General features: G+C 50.1%; 1 protein-coding gene across 3 annotated transcripts in view; it reads left to right on the top strand.

The window, feature by feature from the left end:
* Positions 1-17,397, top strand: part of PLD3 (phospholipase D family member 3) — a 31,120-nt gene extending 13,723 nt beyond the window's left edge. For 2 of the 3 annotated variants that reach the window (XM_007536710.3, XM_060185976.1), the window contains 12 exons: positions 2,366-2,398; positions 3,465-3,556; positions 3,679-3,753; positions 3,844-3,986; positions 4,457-4,640; positions 10,495-10,615; positions 10,709-10,836; positions 12,754-12,954; positions 13,927-14,066; positions 15,430-15,595; positions 16,711-16,810; positions 16,923-17,397. In XM_007536710.3, the coding sequence (XP_007536772.1) occupies positions 3,527-3,556; positions 3,679-3,753; positions 3,844-3,986; positions 4,457-4,640; positions 10,495-10,615; positions 10,709-10,836; positions 12,754-12,954; positions 13,927-14,066; positions 15,430-15,595; positions 16,711-16,810; positions 16,923-17,110 (1,476 nt within the window). In that variant the 5' untranslated portion in view covers positions 2,366-2,398; positions 3,465-3,526 and the 3' untranslated portion in view covers positions 17,111-17,397. Of the gene's footprint in view, positions 1-2,365; positions 2,399-2,805; positions 2,872-3,464; positions 3,557-3,678; positions 3,754-3,843; positions 3,987-4,456; positions 4,641-10,494; positions 10,616-10,708; positions 10,837-12,753; positions 12,955-13,926; positions 14,067-15,429; positions 15,596-16,710; positions 16,811-16,922 lie in introns of those variants that run through there. The other variant, XM_060185975.1, reaches the window with a different exon arrangement.
* Positions 17,398-18,447: the final 1,050 nt, after the last annotated feature.

Raw genomic sequence — 18,447 nt, 5'->3', positions numbered from 1 at the left:
TTACTGCTATGCATCTCTCAGTCTTCAACGGTGTGTGTGTGTGTGTGTGTGTGTGTGTGTGTGTTGGTTAGTTGGAAGTCATAATGTATTTTTCTGGTTTTTTTCCCCCCCATAAACTTGCTGCTCCTTTAGCCTCCCCCAAGTCAGCTGCTGCTGCCGTCATCCTTACACATCAGGCCAAAACTCTTGGAATCATCCTGGACTCCTCTTGACCTTGAATCCCTATCAGAGCTCTTTGTAAATCCTACTGCCTTCACCTTCAAAATGTATCAGACCTGTCCACTCCCTTGGCTATTCTCTTTCTCTATATAAAAGAAAAAGCAGCAGCCTGGCAGTGCTGAAATCGCTCATACCCAACCCCCGCCCACCCCTCCACCCCTGCTCATATGAAACAAAACAAACCTGCTTAGGATTCAGCCCATCTCAGCCAGCAGTCATGCACAGGACTTATGTGGCATCAGCCCCAGGTTTGATCCATAGGCCATTAGTGAATAAATAGCCAGAGCTGAGTGGCTCTGGTTGAACCAAAAATGTATACCCATTACTACCAACTTGTAATTGCTACACAATTTGAAAGCCAAAAGGTGACAAACAATTTGAATAAAATGACTTACTCCTTATTTTGGTTTGTTAGTGCCTATCCCCTAGTGTCTCCCCCATTGTAATTTCCCAGCCCTACCCTTCTCCATTTCACCCCTCATCTTCCACACCCACCTCAATTCTGTTTGTTCATCTTAGATTTGCCCTAATTTCATACCTGCTGTTCCAACCCCATATTCACAAAATACTTCTCACCCAGACCTTCATAAATAAAAGCAACTGCCCTCCTCCCCTACCGCCAACCACAATCCCTATGGTCAGCCACCCCCAAGACTGGTCTTTCCTGCTTCTCCTTGTCATCTCTGGGGTTCCATAGGGCCTTGGTCTGTTGGCTTTTATTCAATCATTTGAACATTTGACCTGTTCCCACTGGCTTCCTCACAAGAGGGGACCTAAGCTGTGTTCTGCCCTTGCCAATTCTGAATCAAACATTGGAAAAAAAGGGTTTCTAAGGGCCGGGAGTAGGCCACCTGGTTGAGTGCACATTACAATCTGCAAGGACCGAGGTTTGAGCCTCCGGTCCCAACCTTCAGGAGGAAAGTTCCAAAAGTGGTGAAGCAGTGCTGCAAGTATCTCTCTTCCTTTCTATCTCCCCCTTCCTCTCAATTTCTGGCTGTCTTTATCCAACAAATAAGTGGATAATTTTTTAAAAGTTCAAAAAAAAAAAAAAAAGGGTTCCCACATTGCCCTTTCAAATGTGGGCAGGATCTTTTGGTGGGGCGAGGGGTAAAGAGTGGGGGGAGGATCACAGCTCCCTTCCAAAATTTTCTTTTAAGTCACAATAATACACATACATGAAACATTTGAAAGATGACAGAACCCAGGACATTTGGCAATACCTGGGTTGACTTTCTAATTATGTCTTAACCTACATAGAAATGTTATCTATATCTATATGATTCCTATATGCTGCTTATATTTCATACTTTAGAAAAAGAAAAGATATGACATAAAAACAAAAAACCGGGGGTCGGGTGGTAGTACAGTAGGTTGAGCGCACGTGGCACAGAGCACAAGGACCAGCGTAAGGATCCCGGTTTGAGCCCCCAGTTCCCCACCTGCAGGGGAGTCGCTTCACAGGCGTTGAAGCAGGTCTGCAGGTGTCTATCTTTCTCTTCCCGTCTCCCCTCCTCTCTCCATTTCTCTCTGTCCTATCCAACAACGGCATCAACAACAATAATAATAACTACAACAAGGCTAAAACAACAAGGGCAACAAAAGGGGAAAAATAGTCTCCAGGATCAGTGGATTCATGGTGCAGGCACTGAGCCCCAGCAATAACCCTGGAGGCAAAAAAAATTCCTGATCCACCCACATCCAAACCACACAATCTAGGCAACTGATTCTGAAGGGGCTTCAAAACTGGTTGAAATAAGGAAATAATCCTTCTCTTTATTTTGTCTGGGACCTCCTACCTGAGGGGGGACCTGCCCCGCTTTCATTGAGAGGGGTAGGAGCAGAGAGCTTCTCAAATGCTATTTCCCCAGCAGTGAATCTAAATCCTGCTCAGGAGGTGAGAGATGGGAACTCCTTATCTCTCCAATCACAGTCTCGATTTCCAAAACAAAATATTGAAAACCTCTCTCCAAATATCAGTGGACAAAATAAAAGGAAAATGAGATACTGTAATCCAAAGACACAGAAAATCTTCCCCTGCACCCCCATTCTGCTCTATCATTCCCACAGCGTCTTACTATTCAACTTTGATCTCACCAGTTCCTTTTTAAATGTCTTAAAATCACTAATTGTATTTATTTCTGACTAGGTAATGCAGGCCCATGGTACAAAAATTCACAAGGTTTGTATTTTCCTCTCTACCTGCGGTCTCCCTACCCCATAGGGTCTCTGCGGTGGGATCTAGCAAAACCCATCCCCCAGTAGCGTCATTTTCTCAGCCTTGGCCAGGCTGGCAGAAAATATTGGGCGGTTCCTCTCCCACTCTCTGCGGGTAGCTCCAGCAGGTGCACTCAACGCGCAGGCTCCCTGCTGCAGTGGGCGGAGCTCCCTCTGGCCCCGCTCCTCCCCCCTCACACCTTGTTCTGCCAGTCAGGGCGGAGCCGCGCGGCCCCGTCACTCGCTGCTGCAATGGGCGGAGCCTCCATGGGACCCGCCCACTCACCCTGCTCAGCCAGTCCAGCTCCGCATCTCACTGCAGTGGGCGGGGAAGCTCTGAGCCCCGCCTCTTTCTCCCTCTCCTGCTCCCCTGCTCAGCTTGTTGGGGCAGAGCTGCAGGAGCCCCGCGGAGGTATACCTGCTGCTGCCGCCTGCAGAGTAAGGCCCAGGGCTCTCAGGCCTCTCAGGGCTGGGGGGCGAGGAGTGGGGGGAAGCACGGGGGATAGGCCGGGGGCTGGCTAGGAGGTCCTCATGGGCCCAGGCTCCCCAGGACTGAGCTGTGTGGTGGATACCTAAGGGCGAGAGCAGGGAAGACACCTGAAAAATGTTCCCTGAGTAGTCCCAACGCTGGAAAAGGCCAGACTTGAGGATATTAATTTCCAATGACCCCGTGCTCAGCTGTTTTTAGGGGATGTCTGGATCAGAGCTTGGACAGGAGAAATAGGAATTTCTCCATCAATTGGGGATCTGAGAAATAGGAGCAATAGGAGGGAAAGAGGTGGGCGTTTAAGGGGGAGGGGGCCAAAGGGGGGCAAGGCAGACATGGCTGAGGGATGGGAAGAAGGCAGAGATCTTGGACATTTAGGGATTTCGAAATCCCTGCTGACCAGCAGCAATTAGCTTCCTCCTTTTGGGGTGGCGGACGTGTTGCCAGTAGCCCCATGATCACAAACAATGAGAACCCCAAGACTGATTTGCCTTCTGTCACATCTGCACCCCCTCCCCGAGTGCCAGCTTTTGTTCCCCCGCAGTTCTGGCGACCCTGACACACCCACTTTCCCACCTGGCCTCGTTGGAACCCTAGCTGCTGAATATGATGAAGCCTAAATTAATGTACCAGGAGGTAGGAGGGAGGAGGGCAGTGGGGAGGGAGCTGGGGGGAGGCGGTCACTGGGTGCAGTGGAGGAGGGGGCTCCACTGAACTGCCCTGACACCCTCTCCACCCCATCGCCTCCCCCCACCCAGCTAAAGGTGCCTGCTGAGGAGCCTGCCAGTGAGTTACCCATGAATGAGATTGAGGCTTGGAAGGCAGCAGAGAAGGTAAGAGCCCTGTTGTGTCCTCCACCCTTGGTCTGTCTGTCTCAGGACTGTGCTGCCCTTGTTAGGCTGATGAGCTCCTCTTCCCCACAGAAAGCTCGATGGGTTTTGCTGGTCCTCATCCTCGCCGTTGTGGGCTTTGGTGCCCTGATGACTCAGCTGTTTCTATGGGAATATGGCGACTTGCATCTCTTTGGGCCCAACCAGCGCCCTGCCCCCTGCTATGACCCCTGCGAGTAAGTGTGGAGGAGGGGGCTCAAAAAGTGGGGGTGGGGAGAGCCAGAGGAACTCTTAGATATGCACCTATCAGGGTTGTCTTCATTTCTAGCCGGTGCCCACCACAGTGCAGGGTGACTCAGATTCCCAAGTGTACCCGTCACAGGTTCTTCCCTGCCTGCCCACCCTCTCTGCACCCTGTTCCCATGGCAACCACAGCATCACTGCCGTCTTGTCTGCAAACAGACAGATACACATGGCATCTTCCACCCACCTCTGTGGAGACACACACACACACACACACACCCCTACTTCCCCATCCACAGCCTTCCGTACCTCTAGACAGACAGATGGACAGACATACAGAGAATGATGAGTTCAGGCACACAAAGGCTTCCATCTTGGGGGATGGATGGTGTTGGGGTAGACAGGTGAGCACTCACAGTACAGCTAGACCCTGTGGCTGATAGCCCCTCCCCCCACCCCCCAGAGCTGTGCTGGTGGAGAGCATTCCTGAGGGCCTGGACTTCCCCAACACCACCCTGAGCAACCCCTCTACCAGCCAGGCCTGGCTGGGCCTGCTCGCCGGGGCCCACAGCAGCCTGGACATTGCTTCCTTCTACTGGACCCTCACCAACAATGACACCCACACCCAGGAACCCTCTGCCCAGCAGGTACCTGGCAGCCTGGGCCCTGGGCAGTGGGGACGGTGGGAGGCACAGTGGGCAGGGTAGTGGGAACAGGTGGGTGTGTCTCACAGAAGGGCCTGGGAACAGGTGTTTGGAAGCTGCTGGACCAGGTGCATTTATCAGGGTTATCTAGGCCTGTGAATGTCAGGGTGGGGGCTTGGTTATACAGGATTAGGCTGGAAGATGTCCCTCGCCCACAGGCTGACCCGACCCTGTCACACAAAGACATGGAGAGTTGATGAAATAGCTCACTTGGATAGTACACTACTTTGCTATTATCTGTGAGCCAGGTTGGATCTCAACCTCCAAGGCATTGAAAGCAGCTTTGGTGCTGTGTTTCCCCTCTCTCTCTCTCTTTCTCTCTCTCTCTCCCTGCCTTTCTGTCTCTATTAAAACAAAATGAAACAAAAAAAAATACAGAGACATGGAAGAGCAGAAGGAATGACAGCTCAGCTGTCACAACCCAGCTGTATGACCTTGGACAGGTCACTTCACCTCTCTGGTTTGGGTTTCTTTCTCTCTGCAGTGGGACCAATGTAGAGCACCCATCCTTCTGCATGGGTGAGGTGGCTGATCCCTACCAACTGCAGCAAGGTGCCTGACATGGAGTCAGCCCTTTGTGAGCTTTTGCTGTCTCTCTGTCCTTATTGTGGTCTGCAAATAAACACAGACCCTAGGGTCCAGGTGGTGGCACACCTGGTTGAGCGCATATGTTACGGTGCTCAAGGACCCAGGTTCCTGCCCCTGGTCCCCACCTGCAGAGGGAAAGTTTTGTAAGTGGTGAAGCAGTGCTGCAGGTGTCTCTCCTTCTCTCTCCCTCTCTGTCTCCCTTACCCTCTCAATTTCTGGCTGTCTCTATCCAATAAATGAAAATAATTTAAAAAAAAAAAAAAAGACCCTAAAGCTGCCAGGTTTGAAAAGGACAGCCCAGCAGTCTGGGAGGAGGTGCAATGGTAGAGCACAGGACTTGTTAAATATGAGGTCCTGATGAGGAGCTGCATTTGCCAGACTCTCTGCTTCACTGTCTTTCTCATCTCAAGAAATAAATTCATTTTGGGGCTAGGTAGATAGCATAATGGTTATTGCAAAAAAAAACTTTTTTATATAAATATTTATTCCCTTTTGTTGCCCTTGGTGTTTTTTTTTTGGTCGTAGTTATTGTTGTTGTTGATGTCATCAGTGTTGGATAGGATAGAGAGAAATGGAGGGAAGAGGGGAAGACAGAGAGGGGGAGAGAAAGACACCTGTAAGACCTGCTTCACCGCTTGTGAAGCGACTCTCCTGCAGGTGGGGAGCTGGGGGCTTGAACCGGGATCCTTACACTGGTCCTTGCACTTTGCACCACCTGCACTTAACCTTCCATGCTACTGCCTGACTCCTGCAAAAAACCTTTCACACAGGAGTTGGGGGGGGGGGTGTAAAGCAGCGGGTTAAGTGCAGGTGGTGCAAAGCGTAAGGGCCCAGCGGCCAGCTTAAGGATCCCGGTTCGAGCCCCCCCCACACCTGCAGGAGAGTCGCTTCACAAAAGGTGAAGCAGGTCTGCAGGTGTCTTTCTCTCCCCCTCTGTCTTCCCCTCCTCTCTCCATTTCTCTGTCCTATCCAACAACAACGACAACATTAATAACTACAACAATAAAAAAGGGCAACAAAAGGAAATAAATAAAAACAAATATTTAAAAAAAAAACCTTTCATGCCTGAGGCCCTAAAGGGCCTCGGGTTCAATCTCCAGCACCACCATATGCCAGAACTGAGCAGCGCTGTAGTAAAAACAAATAAATGAGTAAATAAATGATAATACGTTTAATAAATGCATTTTAATTTAAAAATAAAACAGGATATTTTTTTAATTAATTAATTTATTTTCCCTTTGTTTTTGCCCTCGTTTTATTGTTGTAGTCATTATTGTTGTTGTTATTGATGCTTTGTTGTTGGATAGGACAGAGAGAAATGGAGAGAGGAGGGGGAGACAGGGAGAGAGAAAGACACCTGCAGACCTGCTTCACCGCTTGTGAAGCGACTCCCCTGCAGGTGGGGAGCCGGGGGCTTGAACTGAGACCCTTATGCCGGTCCTTGTGCTTTGCGCCACCTGCGCTTAACCGCTGCGCTACCGCCCGACTCCCAAAACAGGATATTTTTAAAGTATATAAGAAATAATGGGGGACCGGATGATGGCACAACTGGTTGAGCGCACATATTACCAAGTGCAAGGACCCAAGTTCAAGCCTCCAGTCCCTACCTGCATCAGGGAAGCTTCACAAGTGGTGAAATAGTGTTGGATGTGTCTCTCTTTCTCTCTCCCTATTGCCCCTTCCCTCTCAATTTCTCACTGTTTCTATCCTAAATAAATAAAATTACATATATGGAACAAGAACATTAATCTGGGTGGCACAAACTATGCCAGGAATTGAACTCAAGACCTCTGTGCTTCTAAGTCCAATGCTCAAGTCATTGTGCCACCTCAGGCCACACACCTTTGAATTCTTAATGCTCCATTCCCTCATCTGGATAACTGATGAGCCTCATTGAGATAGGTAAGAATTCAGGGAGTCAAGAAGTGAAAGGATTTGGACTGTGCTTCCAGTGGGTAGCAGGGAACTACTGGCTGTTACTGTTCCAGTCATTAATGGCTCAACGACATGTTTTTGGTCAATACTACATATACAGTGGTGGCCCCAGTAGGCTCTGTCATGATAGCTCAGGCACACAGTAGGCTGTACCTTCTAGTTATCATCACTCTGGCACATGTGCTGCTGCCGGGGATCAAACTCGGGATCTCATGTTTGAGAGTCCAAAGCTATACCACTGCATCACCTCCCGGATCAAGTACCTTCTAGTTATGTTAATTACTCTGTTGTTAGCACAACGGTGATACTGACTGATGTTTCGTTTCACAAAGTGTTGTTAAGCAATGTACAACTGTACTGTTAGCAGCATCATTAAGCCTCACTTATACTTTCCTGGACCCCCAGCCTGAGCTGGGGCCCTCACATCCTCTATGTTGTCTGGTGGCCTCGTTGGTGCCAAGACAAATCCCTGGAAGGGCAGAAGAGACTTTCAAGGCCTAGCAGGACTCAGAGCAGCTGATTTTTAAGTCTTTATTAACATTTTTTTTAATTTAATTTTATTTATTTATTCCCTTTTGTTGCCCTTGTTTTATTGTTGTAGTTATTATTGATGTCGTCGTTGTTGGATAGGACGGAGAGAAATGGAGAGAGGAGGGGAAGACAGAGAGGGGGAGAGAAAGACAGACACCTGCAAACCTGCTTCACCGCCTGTGAAGGGACCTGCCTGCAGGTGGGGAGCCGGGGGCTCGAACTGGGATCCTGACACCGGTCCTTGAGCTTAGCGCCACCTGCGCTTAACCCGCTGTGCTACAGCCCGACTCCCTTTATTAACATTTTATTTATTGGGTAGAGACAGAAATTGAGAGAGGAGAAGATAGAGAGGAAAAGAAATAGACACCAGCAGCCCTGCTTCACAACTTGTGAAGCTTCCCCCGTGCAGGTGGGGACCAGGGGCTAGAAGCTGAGTCCTTGCAGATAGTAATGGGTGTTTAATCAGATAGACCACCACCTGGCCCCCCAACTATCTTTGTTTTTTTTTTTTTACAAGAGTACTGCTCAGCTCTGGTTTATAGTGGTGTGGGGGTTTGATCCTGGGAGGTTTGATCCTCAGGTATGAGAGTCTGTATAACCATTATGCTATCTGCCCCTGCCCCCTCTTTTTTAAATCTTTATTTTAAAGTTTTTATTTATTTATTTGGTAATTCAGAGAGAAATTGAGAAGGGGGAAAGGAAATAGAGGGTATGAGACACCTGTAGCACTGCTTCACCATTTGTGAAGCTTGCCCCATGCAGGTGGGATGGAAAGGTTGAACCCAGGTCCTTGTATGTGGTAACATGGGCACTCTACAGGGTGTGACACTACCCAGAACCCCTCCAATTACTATTATTATATTTATTTATTTATTTATTTATTTATTTAAACCAGAGCACTGCTCACAGGCTTTTGGTGGTAGACTGAACCTAAGACTTGGGAACCTCAGGCATGAGAGACTCTTTGCATAACCACTATGCTGTCTCCCCTACCCATAATTATTTTTTAATTCATCTCACAAGAGTGAGACAACTAGAATATCACTCTGGCATAGGCAGTGATGGGGAACTTGGGACCTCTCACATGTCCAAGTTCTGTGCTCTACTACTAAGCTGCTCCCTCAGTTAAGCATAAAGAAAGCTTTTGTTTTATTTACTTTTTTAAAGACTTATTTAATTATTAATAATAGAAAGGAGGAGAAGAAAGAGAGAAAGAGATGGGGCCGGGCAGCGGCACACCCAGCTAAGCACACATAGTGCCAAGTGCAAGGGCCTGTGCAAGAATCTGGGTTTGAGCCTCCTGCTCCCCACCTACAGGTCTGCAGATGTATGTATGTGTCTTTCTCTCTCCCACTCTCTCTGCCCTCCTCTCTCAATTTCTCTCTGTCCTATCCAATAAAATGGGGGGGAGGGGATGGCTATGAGGAGCAGTGGATTCATAGTACTGGTGCAGTAACCCTGGAGGAAAAAAAAAGTTATGCATGTACAAACTATTATATTTTACTGTCAACTGTAAACCATTAACTCCCCAATAAAGAAATTTGAAGAAAGAGAAAGAGAAAGAGAGATCGAGCAAACCAGAGTATCACTCTGGCATGTGATACTGGCGTTTGAACTCAGAGTCTCATCCTTGAGGATCTAACACTCTATCCACTACTCCACCTCCCAGGCTACTAAAGAAAGCCTTTAATATCTTTCCCTGGAAAGCCGTTGTAGATGTCCTGGCTAAAGCACAGGAACAGCATGGCTGATCACATCTCAAAACCCAGTCTTAAAAATTACCTCAAGGGAGGGCCAAAGAGATAGCCATTGGGTAAGGCATGGCAGTGTGTCCCCTGCCACATGCCTGGCCCAGGTTCAAGCCCTCAGACCATAGGAGATGCTCTGGCATTGGACGAGGTAACTCCAGTGCTTGGCGTCCCTTCCTCTCTGTGTCTCTCTCTCTGAATTAAGGGGGGGGGGCACCAGCAAAATAGCTCACTTGGATAGTGTACTATTTTGCCATGTCTGGGACGCAGGTTTAACCTCAGCCCTCATCAGATTGAAGAAAGCTTCAGTGCTATAGGGGCACTCCCCTTCCCTGCTCTCAGCCTCCTCTGTATCTAGCTGAAGAAAATAAAAATAAATAAATAAATAAATAATTTTAAGTCTGGCAGCTGGGGAGACAGCATAATAGTTGATAATTATTATACAAAAGGCTATCCTGCCTGAATCTCTGAGGTTCCAAGTTTAAACCCCAGCACCACCATAAGCCAGAGCTGAGCAATGTTCTGGTGCCTCTCTTTCTCCTTTCTTTCTTTCTTCCTTTCTTTTTCTTTCTTTCCTTCCTTCCTTCCTTCTCTTTCTTTTCTTTCTTTCTTCCTCCCTCCCTCCCTCTCTTTCTTTCTCTTTCTCTCCCTATCTCTTTCTGCCACTATTCTCTGTATCTCATTAAAATAAGGTAAATATGTATTTGGTTTGGTTTTTTACCAGAGCACGATTCAGCTCTTGCTTATGGTGGTGCAGGGGATTGAATCTGGGACTATGGAACCTCAAGCATGAGAGTCTGTTTGCATAACCATTATGCTATCTACCCTCTGCCCAATAAAAAATATTTTGAAAAAAACATAGGAGCCTTTAAATTTCACATGGACAATGATCTCAGCTTCTCCACAGAAGAAAACAAAACACTCATGGGGGAGCTGCACACAGTGGGCTACGCTACTGGCTGGCCCAGCTCCTCTGAGCTGTCCCCTCCCCACAGGGTGAGGAGGTCCTCCGGCAGCTGCAGGGCCTGGCACCTCGTGGCGTGAAGGTCCGTGTTGCCGTGAGCAAGCCCAATGGACCCCAGCCGCAGGCAGACCTGCAGAGCCTGCTGCAGAGTGGTGAGCTGGGAACCTGCTGGGGTGTTGGGGTGGGTAGGGGTGGGGGAGTGCTCCAGCTGGCCCTGACCACTCCCACCCCTTCGTTGGCTGCAGGTGCCCAGGTCCGCATGGTGGACATGCAGAAGCTGACCCATGGCGTCCTGCACACCAAGTTCTGGGTGGTGGACCAGACTCACTTCTACATTGGCAGTGCCAACATGGACTGGCGCTCACTGACCCAGGTCTGCCTTGCCTCCCTCTGCACCCCGCTTCACTCTCTAGCTTGTCTCTGCAGTGACTTCCTTCCCACCTCCTACCCAAACACCCCACCCCCCCAACCCAAACCAGTCTTCTGTTGCCCTCTCCCTGTTCATGGGAGCTGGGGGTCCACAAGGACAGCTATCATTCCCAACAGGGCATCTAAAGTCCTGTCCACCTGTCTGACCTTCATTCTTCATTCCTGGGCTGCCTGCTCTCACCCCAGCCCTATTCTGGGCAACACTGGGAGAGGACACAGATGGGCTTCCTGGACATGGGCGTGTCAGCATGGAGCATGAACCCAGAAAGAATGGTCGAAGCTGGGGTGGGGGTAGCTCAGGCTGAGGTTAGCATGAGGGACCCAACTTGGGGTCTCAAGGGAAGGTCCCCAAAGGAGGTGATGGTGAATTCACTGCTTGAAAGAGCTGAATTAATGAGCACGAGACAGCAGAGAGCTTCCAGTTTAGGCAATAAGTGCTCGACAAATGTTTCCCAAGCCCTGAGTTCCCCAGCTCTGAGGGGAGATGCTGAAGGTACTGATGCAGCCTGGACACCTCTGCAGTAGGGAGACAGGTTTGTCACCAGAGAGTGATGAGAGAAGCCCTAAGGACTGGCACAGCCTGGGCAGTCCAGGCAAGCTTCCTGGTGGAGGAAACTCAGATGAGATCTCAGATTTGTTCATTCAGTAGAGGGAAGAAGCAACAGCATATGCAAAGGAAACCTGGAGCACTGGAATGACTGAATGGCCCTCTCTCTCTCTCATTGCCACCAGGGTTATCGCTGGGGCTTGGTGCCTGCACAGTAAATTCACTGCTTCTGGTGGCCATTTTTCCTTTTCCTCCCCATACCCCCTTTTATAGGACAGTGAGAAATTGAGAGGGGAGGAGGAAATAGAGAGGGAGGGAGAGAGGGGGCAGAAATATATCTGCAGTCCTGCTTCACCATTTGTGAAACTTTCTCCCTGTAAGCGGCAACCAGGGGCATGAACCTGGGTCCTTGAGCATGTGTGTGCTCATCTGGTTCACCACCTGAATAACTTTTCGGCTCCCTGAATAACTTTTTTTTTTTTAATTTATTAATGACAAAGATAGGAGAAAGGGAGAAAGAACCAGGCATTTAGTCTGGTACATGTGCGGCTGGGAATTGAACTAGGGACCTCACGCTTGACAGTACAATGCAACCACTTACAGACCACCCCCTGAATAATTTTTTAAATGTTTATTTATTCACTAACATGAGAGAAGAGAACCTGTGACATGTGATGCTAGGGATTCAACTTGGGACCTCATGCTTTTAGGACCAATGCTTCAGTCACTGCACCTCCAGGGCCACATCAATGAATGATTCTCACCTAAACCTGACTGCAAATTCTTTATAATTTATTACTAATATATATATATATATATATATATATATGTACATACACACACACACAGATTTTTTTTCAACTGGACTACTGCTCAGCTCTGACATGTAGTGTGGGGAACTGAGCCTAGAACCACTGAGCCTCAGGCATGCAAGACTGTTGTGTAAACTATTTCCTTGGCCTTGACTCAGGATTTTAGTCTTTGTTTCTGTTTTGTTTTATTTTAACCGAGCACTGGTTATCTCCGGCTATTAGTAGTGCTGGGGATCTAGCCTGGGACCACTCCAGTGCAAGTCTTGTCCCCTGTCTCCCTGGCCCTCCAAATGTTAGTCTTGAATCAAGTCCACTCATGTCCATCCTATAACTCTGGGACTTTATAGAGCTTTGGGGGACTGAGGGCTGAGGAGAGTGCAGTGGGAGGGGACTGAGCAACAGCAAAGAGGAGGCCAGAGGGCAGGGAGAGGGGGCTAGCAGGGTCTGTGTTATCTGTGGGTGCCATACCCCCACTCCCAGATTGAGCACTGCCTTCCCACAGGTCAAAGAGCTGGGTGTGGTCATGTACAACTGCAGCTGCCTGGCCCGCGACCTGAACAAGATCTTCGAGGCCTACTGGTACCTGGGCCAGGCGGGTAGCTCCATCCCGTCAACCTGGCCCCGGCCCTATGATACTAGCTACAACCAGGAGACGCCTATGGAGATCTGCCTCAATGGGACCCCAGCGCTGGCCTACCTGGCAGTGAGTGTGGGCAGGCCCCCCAAACCCCCCGCCCGCTACTTAAGCTGCTCAGTGATTGGTGGGGACACAGGGGTGGGCACCAGTAATTAGCTTTTTAAAAAAAAATTCTTTATTGGGGAATTAATGTTTATTGGATAGAGATAGCCAGAAATCAAGAGGGAGGGGTGATAGCGAGGAAGAGAGACACCTGCAGCCCTGCTTCACCACTCGTAAAACTTTCCCCTTGCAGGTGGGGACTGGGGGCTCGAACCCAGGTCCTTACACACTGTAATAAATGTACTCAACCAGGTGCGCTACCACCCAGACCCTTGGGGAATTAATGTTTTACATTCGACAGTAAATACAATAGTTTGTACATGCATAACATTTCACCACTTGTGAAGCGACTCCCCTGCAGGTGGGGAACCAGGGTCTCGAACCGGGATCCTTACACCAGTCCTTGTGCTTTGCACCACATGCGCTTAACCTGCCATGCTACTGTCCGACTCCCCATAAGCCTTAGTCTTATAAGTACTGTATTCTACCTGCTGAGCTATTCTCACCACCACTTCAGAACTTCAGTGCCGGAACCAGATAGCCCAGGTTTGAATCCTGGCACTGATTATCCATGTGACCTGAGGCAAGTCACTTACCTTCTCACAGTCTTTTTTTTTTTTTTAAGATTTTATTCATTTATGAGAAAGATAGAACAGAGAGAGAGAAAGAGAAAGTACCAGGCATCACTCTGGTACATGTGCTGCTGAGGATCGAACTCAGGACCTCATGCTTGAGAGTCTAATGCTCTATTCACTACACCACCTCCCGGACCACACCTTCTCGCAGTCTTAGTTTCCCCCCTGTGAAGCAAGTGCTGTTACCGCCCCTGCCCTTAATGGAGGCTGGGAACTCAGTGAGACCCGCAGGACCAACTGTGAGGAGCCCTCTGTGCACCTGCAAGCTGTGCCCTGTCTCCTTCCCCCACCGCACCCCCAGAGTGCACCCCCACCGCTGTGTCCCAGCGGCCGCACCCCAGACCTGAAGGCGCTGCTCAACGTGGTGGACAATGCCCGGAGTTTCATCTACATTGCTGTCATGAACTACCTGCCCACCATGGAGTTCTCCCGCCCACGCAGGTACTACCAGGCTCGCGGCAGGGAACCAGGAGAGAGGAAAAGAGGAGCCGGGGGCAGAGGGACCGGGGCAGACAAAGCAGGCGGGGTTGGGTGGGGGTACATGGGGAGGCCTTGGGAGAGGAACTCTGGGCTTGAGAGACAGGGGAAAGGTGGTCCAGGAGGTGGCGCAGTCGGTAACGCACTGGATTCTCAACTATGAGGTCCCAAGTTCAATCCTCAGCAGTACATGTATCAGAGGGATGTGTGGTTCTCTCTCTCTCTCCTCCTGTCTTTCTCACGAATAAATAAACTATTTAAAAAAAAAAGAGGAAGAGGAGGAAGAGAAGAAGAAAGAAGTCTTAAAAAGAGAGAGCGATGAGGCAAAGTGGCCTGGGAAGAAGAATGAGAAGCAGGTGGCAGGGGTTGGGGGTGGCTTAGAGGAGGTATTTTGGGAGGCAAGGTAGTAGGAGGAAGGCGGGAGGGAGGGATAGCTCACGGGGCTGGGGGTGTACCTGCATTGCACAGCCTAGTTTCAAGCCCTGGCACCACATAGGAGGCACTCTGGCAACAGATGAAACTTTATTGCTGTAATGTCTCTCCCTCTCTCTATCTGAATGAAAAAGTGGCCCAGAATAAAGAAATCCCACACACATAAGACCAAAGTTATACACACACACACACACACACACACACACAGAGAGAGATTTTGTTTTGGGAGGGATGAGGCAGGTTCGGGAATGAGAGCCAGAAATGGGAGACGGGATGTAGGATTTATGAGGCGCAGGAATGGAACTGGGATGCAGCGATGGGGTGGTGTTTCACAAAGGGGATGGTGCTAGGAAGACAGCATAATGGTTATACAAAAACACTTTAGTGTCTGAGGCCCCAAAGGTACCAAGTTTAATCCTCAGCACCACCAAAAGTCAGAGCTGAGCAGTACTCTGGAAAACAAACAAACAAAAAACAAATGGTCAAGGTAGTGGTGCACCTGGTTGAGCGCACATGCTACAATGTTCAAAGATCCAGGTTCAAGCCCCTGGTCCCCACCTGGAGAAATCTTCATGAGCAGTGAAGCAGTACTGCAAGTGTCTCTCTCTCTCCCCACGCCCCTTCCCTCTAGACTTCTCTCTGTATCTATCAAACAAACCAACAAACAACAACAAACAAATGGGAGAGAGAGAAAACCAAAGCATCACTCTGGTACATGTGTTTCTGGGAATTGAACTCAGGACCTCATGCTTGAGAGAATCCAATACTCTGTCTACTATGCCACCTCCCAGGCCACAGATGAGGTGACCTTAGAAGCTGAGGCAGGGCCCAGGCCTGTCTCCCTGTGGCCAGGGACTGAAGCTGCACCCTGTCTCTGCACGCCCCTGTCCCCAAGGTTCTGGCCTGCCATTGACGACGGGTTGCGGCGAGCTGCCTATGAGCGGGGGGTCAAGGTGCGTCTGCTGATCAGCTGCTGGGGCCACTCAGAGCCATCCATGCGGGCCTTCCTCACCTCCCTGGCCGCCCTGCGAGACAACCACACCCACTCTGACATCCAAGTGGTAAGCCCCCCCCAACCCCATCCCCTACAGCCCGCCTGTTATGAGGCTGAAACTGGCCAGGGAGGCCCAGGGTGGGACTTGGGGGGGCACAGAGGCACACGTTAGCATACTTGGGGACCCAGATTCCAACCCAGGCTACCCCATAGGAGCACTATGCAAAGGAGAAGCTTCAGCAGAGGTGGCATTGTGCTGTGGTGTCTCTCCTCTCTCTATCTTTCTCCTACCTGGAAAAAAAGAAAGAAAATAAATCTCTAGGAGCAGTGAAATCGTGCAGGTGTAAAATCCCGTCAATACCTTGGAGACAGAAAAAGAATGAAAGAGGGAAGTAAAGAAAGAGGGGCTGGGTGGTGGTGCACCTGGCTGAGTGCACGGTGCCACACACAGGGACCTGGGTTTAAGCCCCTGGTTCCCACCTGCAAGGGGGAAGCTTCACAAATGGTGAGGTAGGTCTACAGATGTCTCTCTCTCTCTCCCTCTCTATCTCCCCCTTCCCTCTCAATTTCTCTGTCTCTATTAAATAACTAAAGTTTAAAAAGAAAGAGATGGGAGTGGGATGGTCAGGGAGGTGGCACATAGCTAAAGCATGAGACTCTCAAACATGAGGTCCTAGGTTCGATCCCTGGTAGCACATGTACCAGAGTGATGTCTGGTTGTTTCTCTCTCTCTCTTAATAGACATATTTTGGAAAAAAAGGAAAAGAGATGGGGGGAGGATAGCTCACTTGGTTGAGTGAACACTTAACTATGTGCAAGGACCCCAAGTTTGAACTCTCAGCCACTTCATAGGAGCACTTGCATGAGAGCACTTGCAGTCCTACTGAGTGGATGGTGCTGTGGTGTCTGTTTCTCTGTCACAACTGCTACAAAAAGGGGGGGGAGGGAGAAGGAGAGGGAGAGGGGGGGAGAGAGAGAACTATTGGAGTTGTTCTAGAAGAAACAAAGTGAAGGAGATGACCAGGCCCCTGCTTTCAGGCCCTCAGAAGCACCCCTCCACTGGCCTCTGTTCTCTCATGCCATGGTGGCCTGGTCCCTAGTCCTAAAATCTATCTGGTTGTGCTCCTTGAGGTTTCTAGAACCTCCTATCCTCCATGTAACATCCTTCCCGCCCTCCCTCAGAAACTCTTTGTGGTCCCTGCCAACGAGGCCCAGGCCCGGATCCCGTATGCCCGCGTCAACCACAACAAGTACATGGTGACTGAGCGTGCCACCTACATCGGTGAGTGTCCAGAGCATGGAGAGGGCCAGAGGGTGAGATTATGGCACATGGGGGCACCTCTTGGAGGCGAGGAAGGGCCCTGACCCTCTTCCCCTCTCATCCCCCACCACAGGAACCTCCAACTGGTCTGGCAGCTACTTCACAGAGACGGCAGGCACCTCGCTGCTGGTGACACAGAATGGCAGGGGTGGCCTGCGCAGCCAGCTGGAGGCCGTCTTCCTGCGGGACTGGGATTCCCCCTACAGCCATGATCTGGGCACCTCTGCTGACAGTGTGGGTAATGCCTGTCGCCTGCTGTGAGGCCTTGCTGCACTATGTCCCAGGTCCCCAGTCTCTCATCCCACTCCCCACCCCATCCCCATATCCTGCTTCTGTCTGCCCTGTGGTGATTCTGCCAGCTCCCCCGCTCTCCCACCTCTACCTCTGCCCCCACCGGCCTGCCGCTGTGGCCCTAGCGTCCAGCCAAGCTGCCGGAGGGCTCAGCCCCCGAAGAAGTGGGGGTGCATGCTGGGCCAGGCCTCCTGGCCCACCCCCCTTTCCAGGACAAAGAGGGTCTAAGGTTATATTAAGTAAATAACTTGTCTGTACCTCCTGTGTCTTGACTGTGTGATGTGGGGGCTCAGCGTGGAGGACATTGTAGGGTGTGGCCATATGGGTGCAGTGACCGATGCTGTAGCCTGTGTGGAGTCCAGGGTGACCAATGTGGGCCGGTGAGCGCCAAGGCCTCTGGCCTCTAGGGCTGAGTGCATCCTCCTGGGCTGGTAGGAACCTGCCTTAAGTAGCCTGCACCTGACACCCATTCCAGACAAGCATGCATGGGTCCATGGCCGTGTCCCCAAGGTGGACTCACATGGCTGAGTCACAGGGATTTTTCACCTGCCAAGTGAATTTACTTTTGTTTGTTTTGCTACTGGGTTATCAATAGGGCTTGGTGCCTGCATGACTCCACTGCTCCCAGCAGCCTTCTTTTATCCTTCTGTTTTTAAAACTTTTCTTAAATTTTTTTTTAAATGTATTCATTTATTGGATAGAGACAGAGAGAATCTGAGATGGAAGGAGACAGAGAGAGAGAGAGAGACACCTGCAGCCCTGCTTCACCACTCATGAAACTTCCCCCCTGCAGGTGGGGACAGGTGGGGGTGTGGTTTGAACCCAGGTCCTTATGCATGATAACGTGTGTGCTAAACTGGGCCCCTACCTTTATTTACTTGTTTATTTATTTATTTGGGGGGGGGTGGCTAGAACATCACTTTGGCAAATGCAGTGCCAAGAATCTGAACTTCACACCTGAGAGTCCGGTGCTTTTACACTCTGTGCCACCTCCAGGGTCACAACTTTTTCTTTTTGATAATGCTAGACACCCCAGTGCTGTTTCATCACTGGCAAAGCTTCCCTACTACAGGTGCTCCCAGATGGTGACCAAGGATCAAACCAGGATCCAGGATCAAGCACCTCTACTGAGTGGGCCACCCCCGCAACTCTCCCCCTCCCCCCTTTTCACCAGAGCACTGCACAGCTCTGGCTAGTAATGGTGCTTGATACTGAGTCTGAGATCTCAGGGCCTCAGGCATGCAAGTCGTCTGCATCACCACTGTGCTATCTCCCTGCCTGTGGATTTACTCTTAAGGAGTGCACGC

Source organism: Erinaceus europaeus, chromosome 2, assembly GCF_950295315.1.
Source record: "Erinaceus europaeus chromosome 2, mEriEur2.1, whole genome shotgun sequence".
Taxonomy (NCBI): Eukaryota; Metazoa; Chordata; class Mammalia; order Eulipotyphla; family Erinaceidae; genus Erinaceus; species Erinaceus europaeus.
This window is presented reverse-complemented; position numbering and strand designations above follow the sequence as displayed.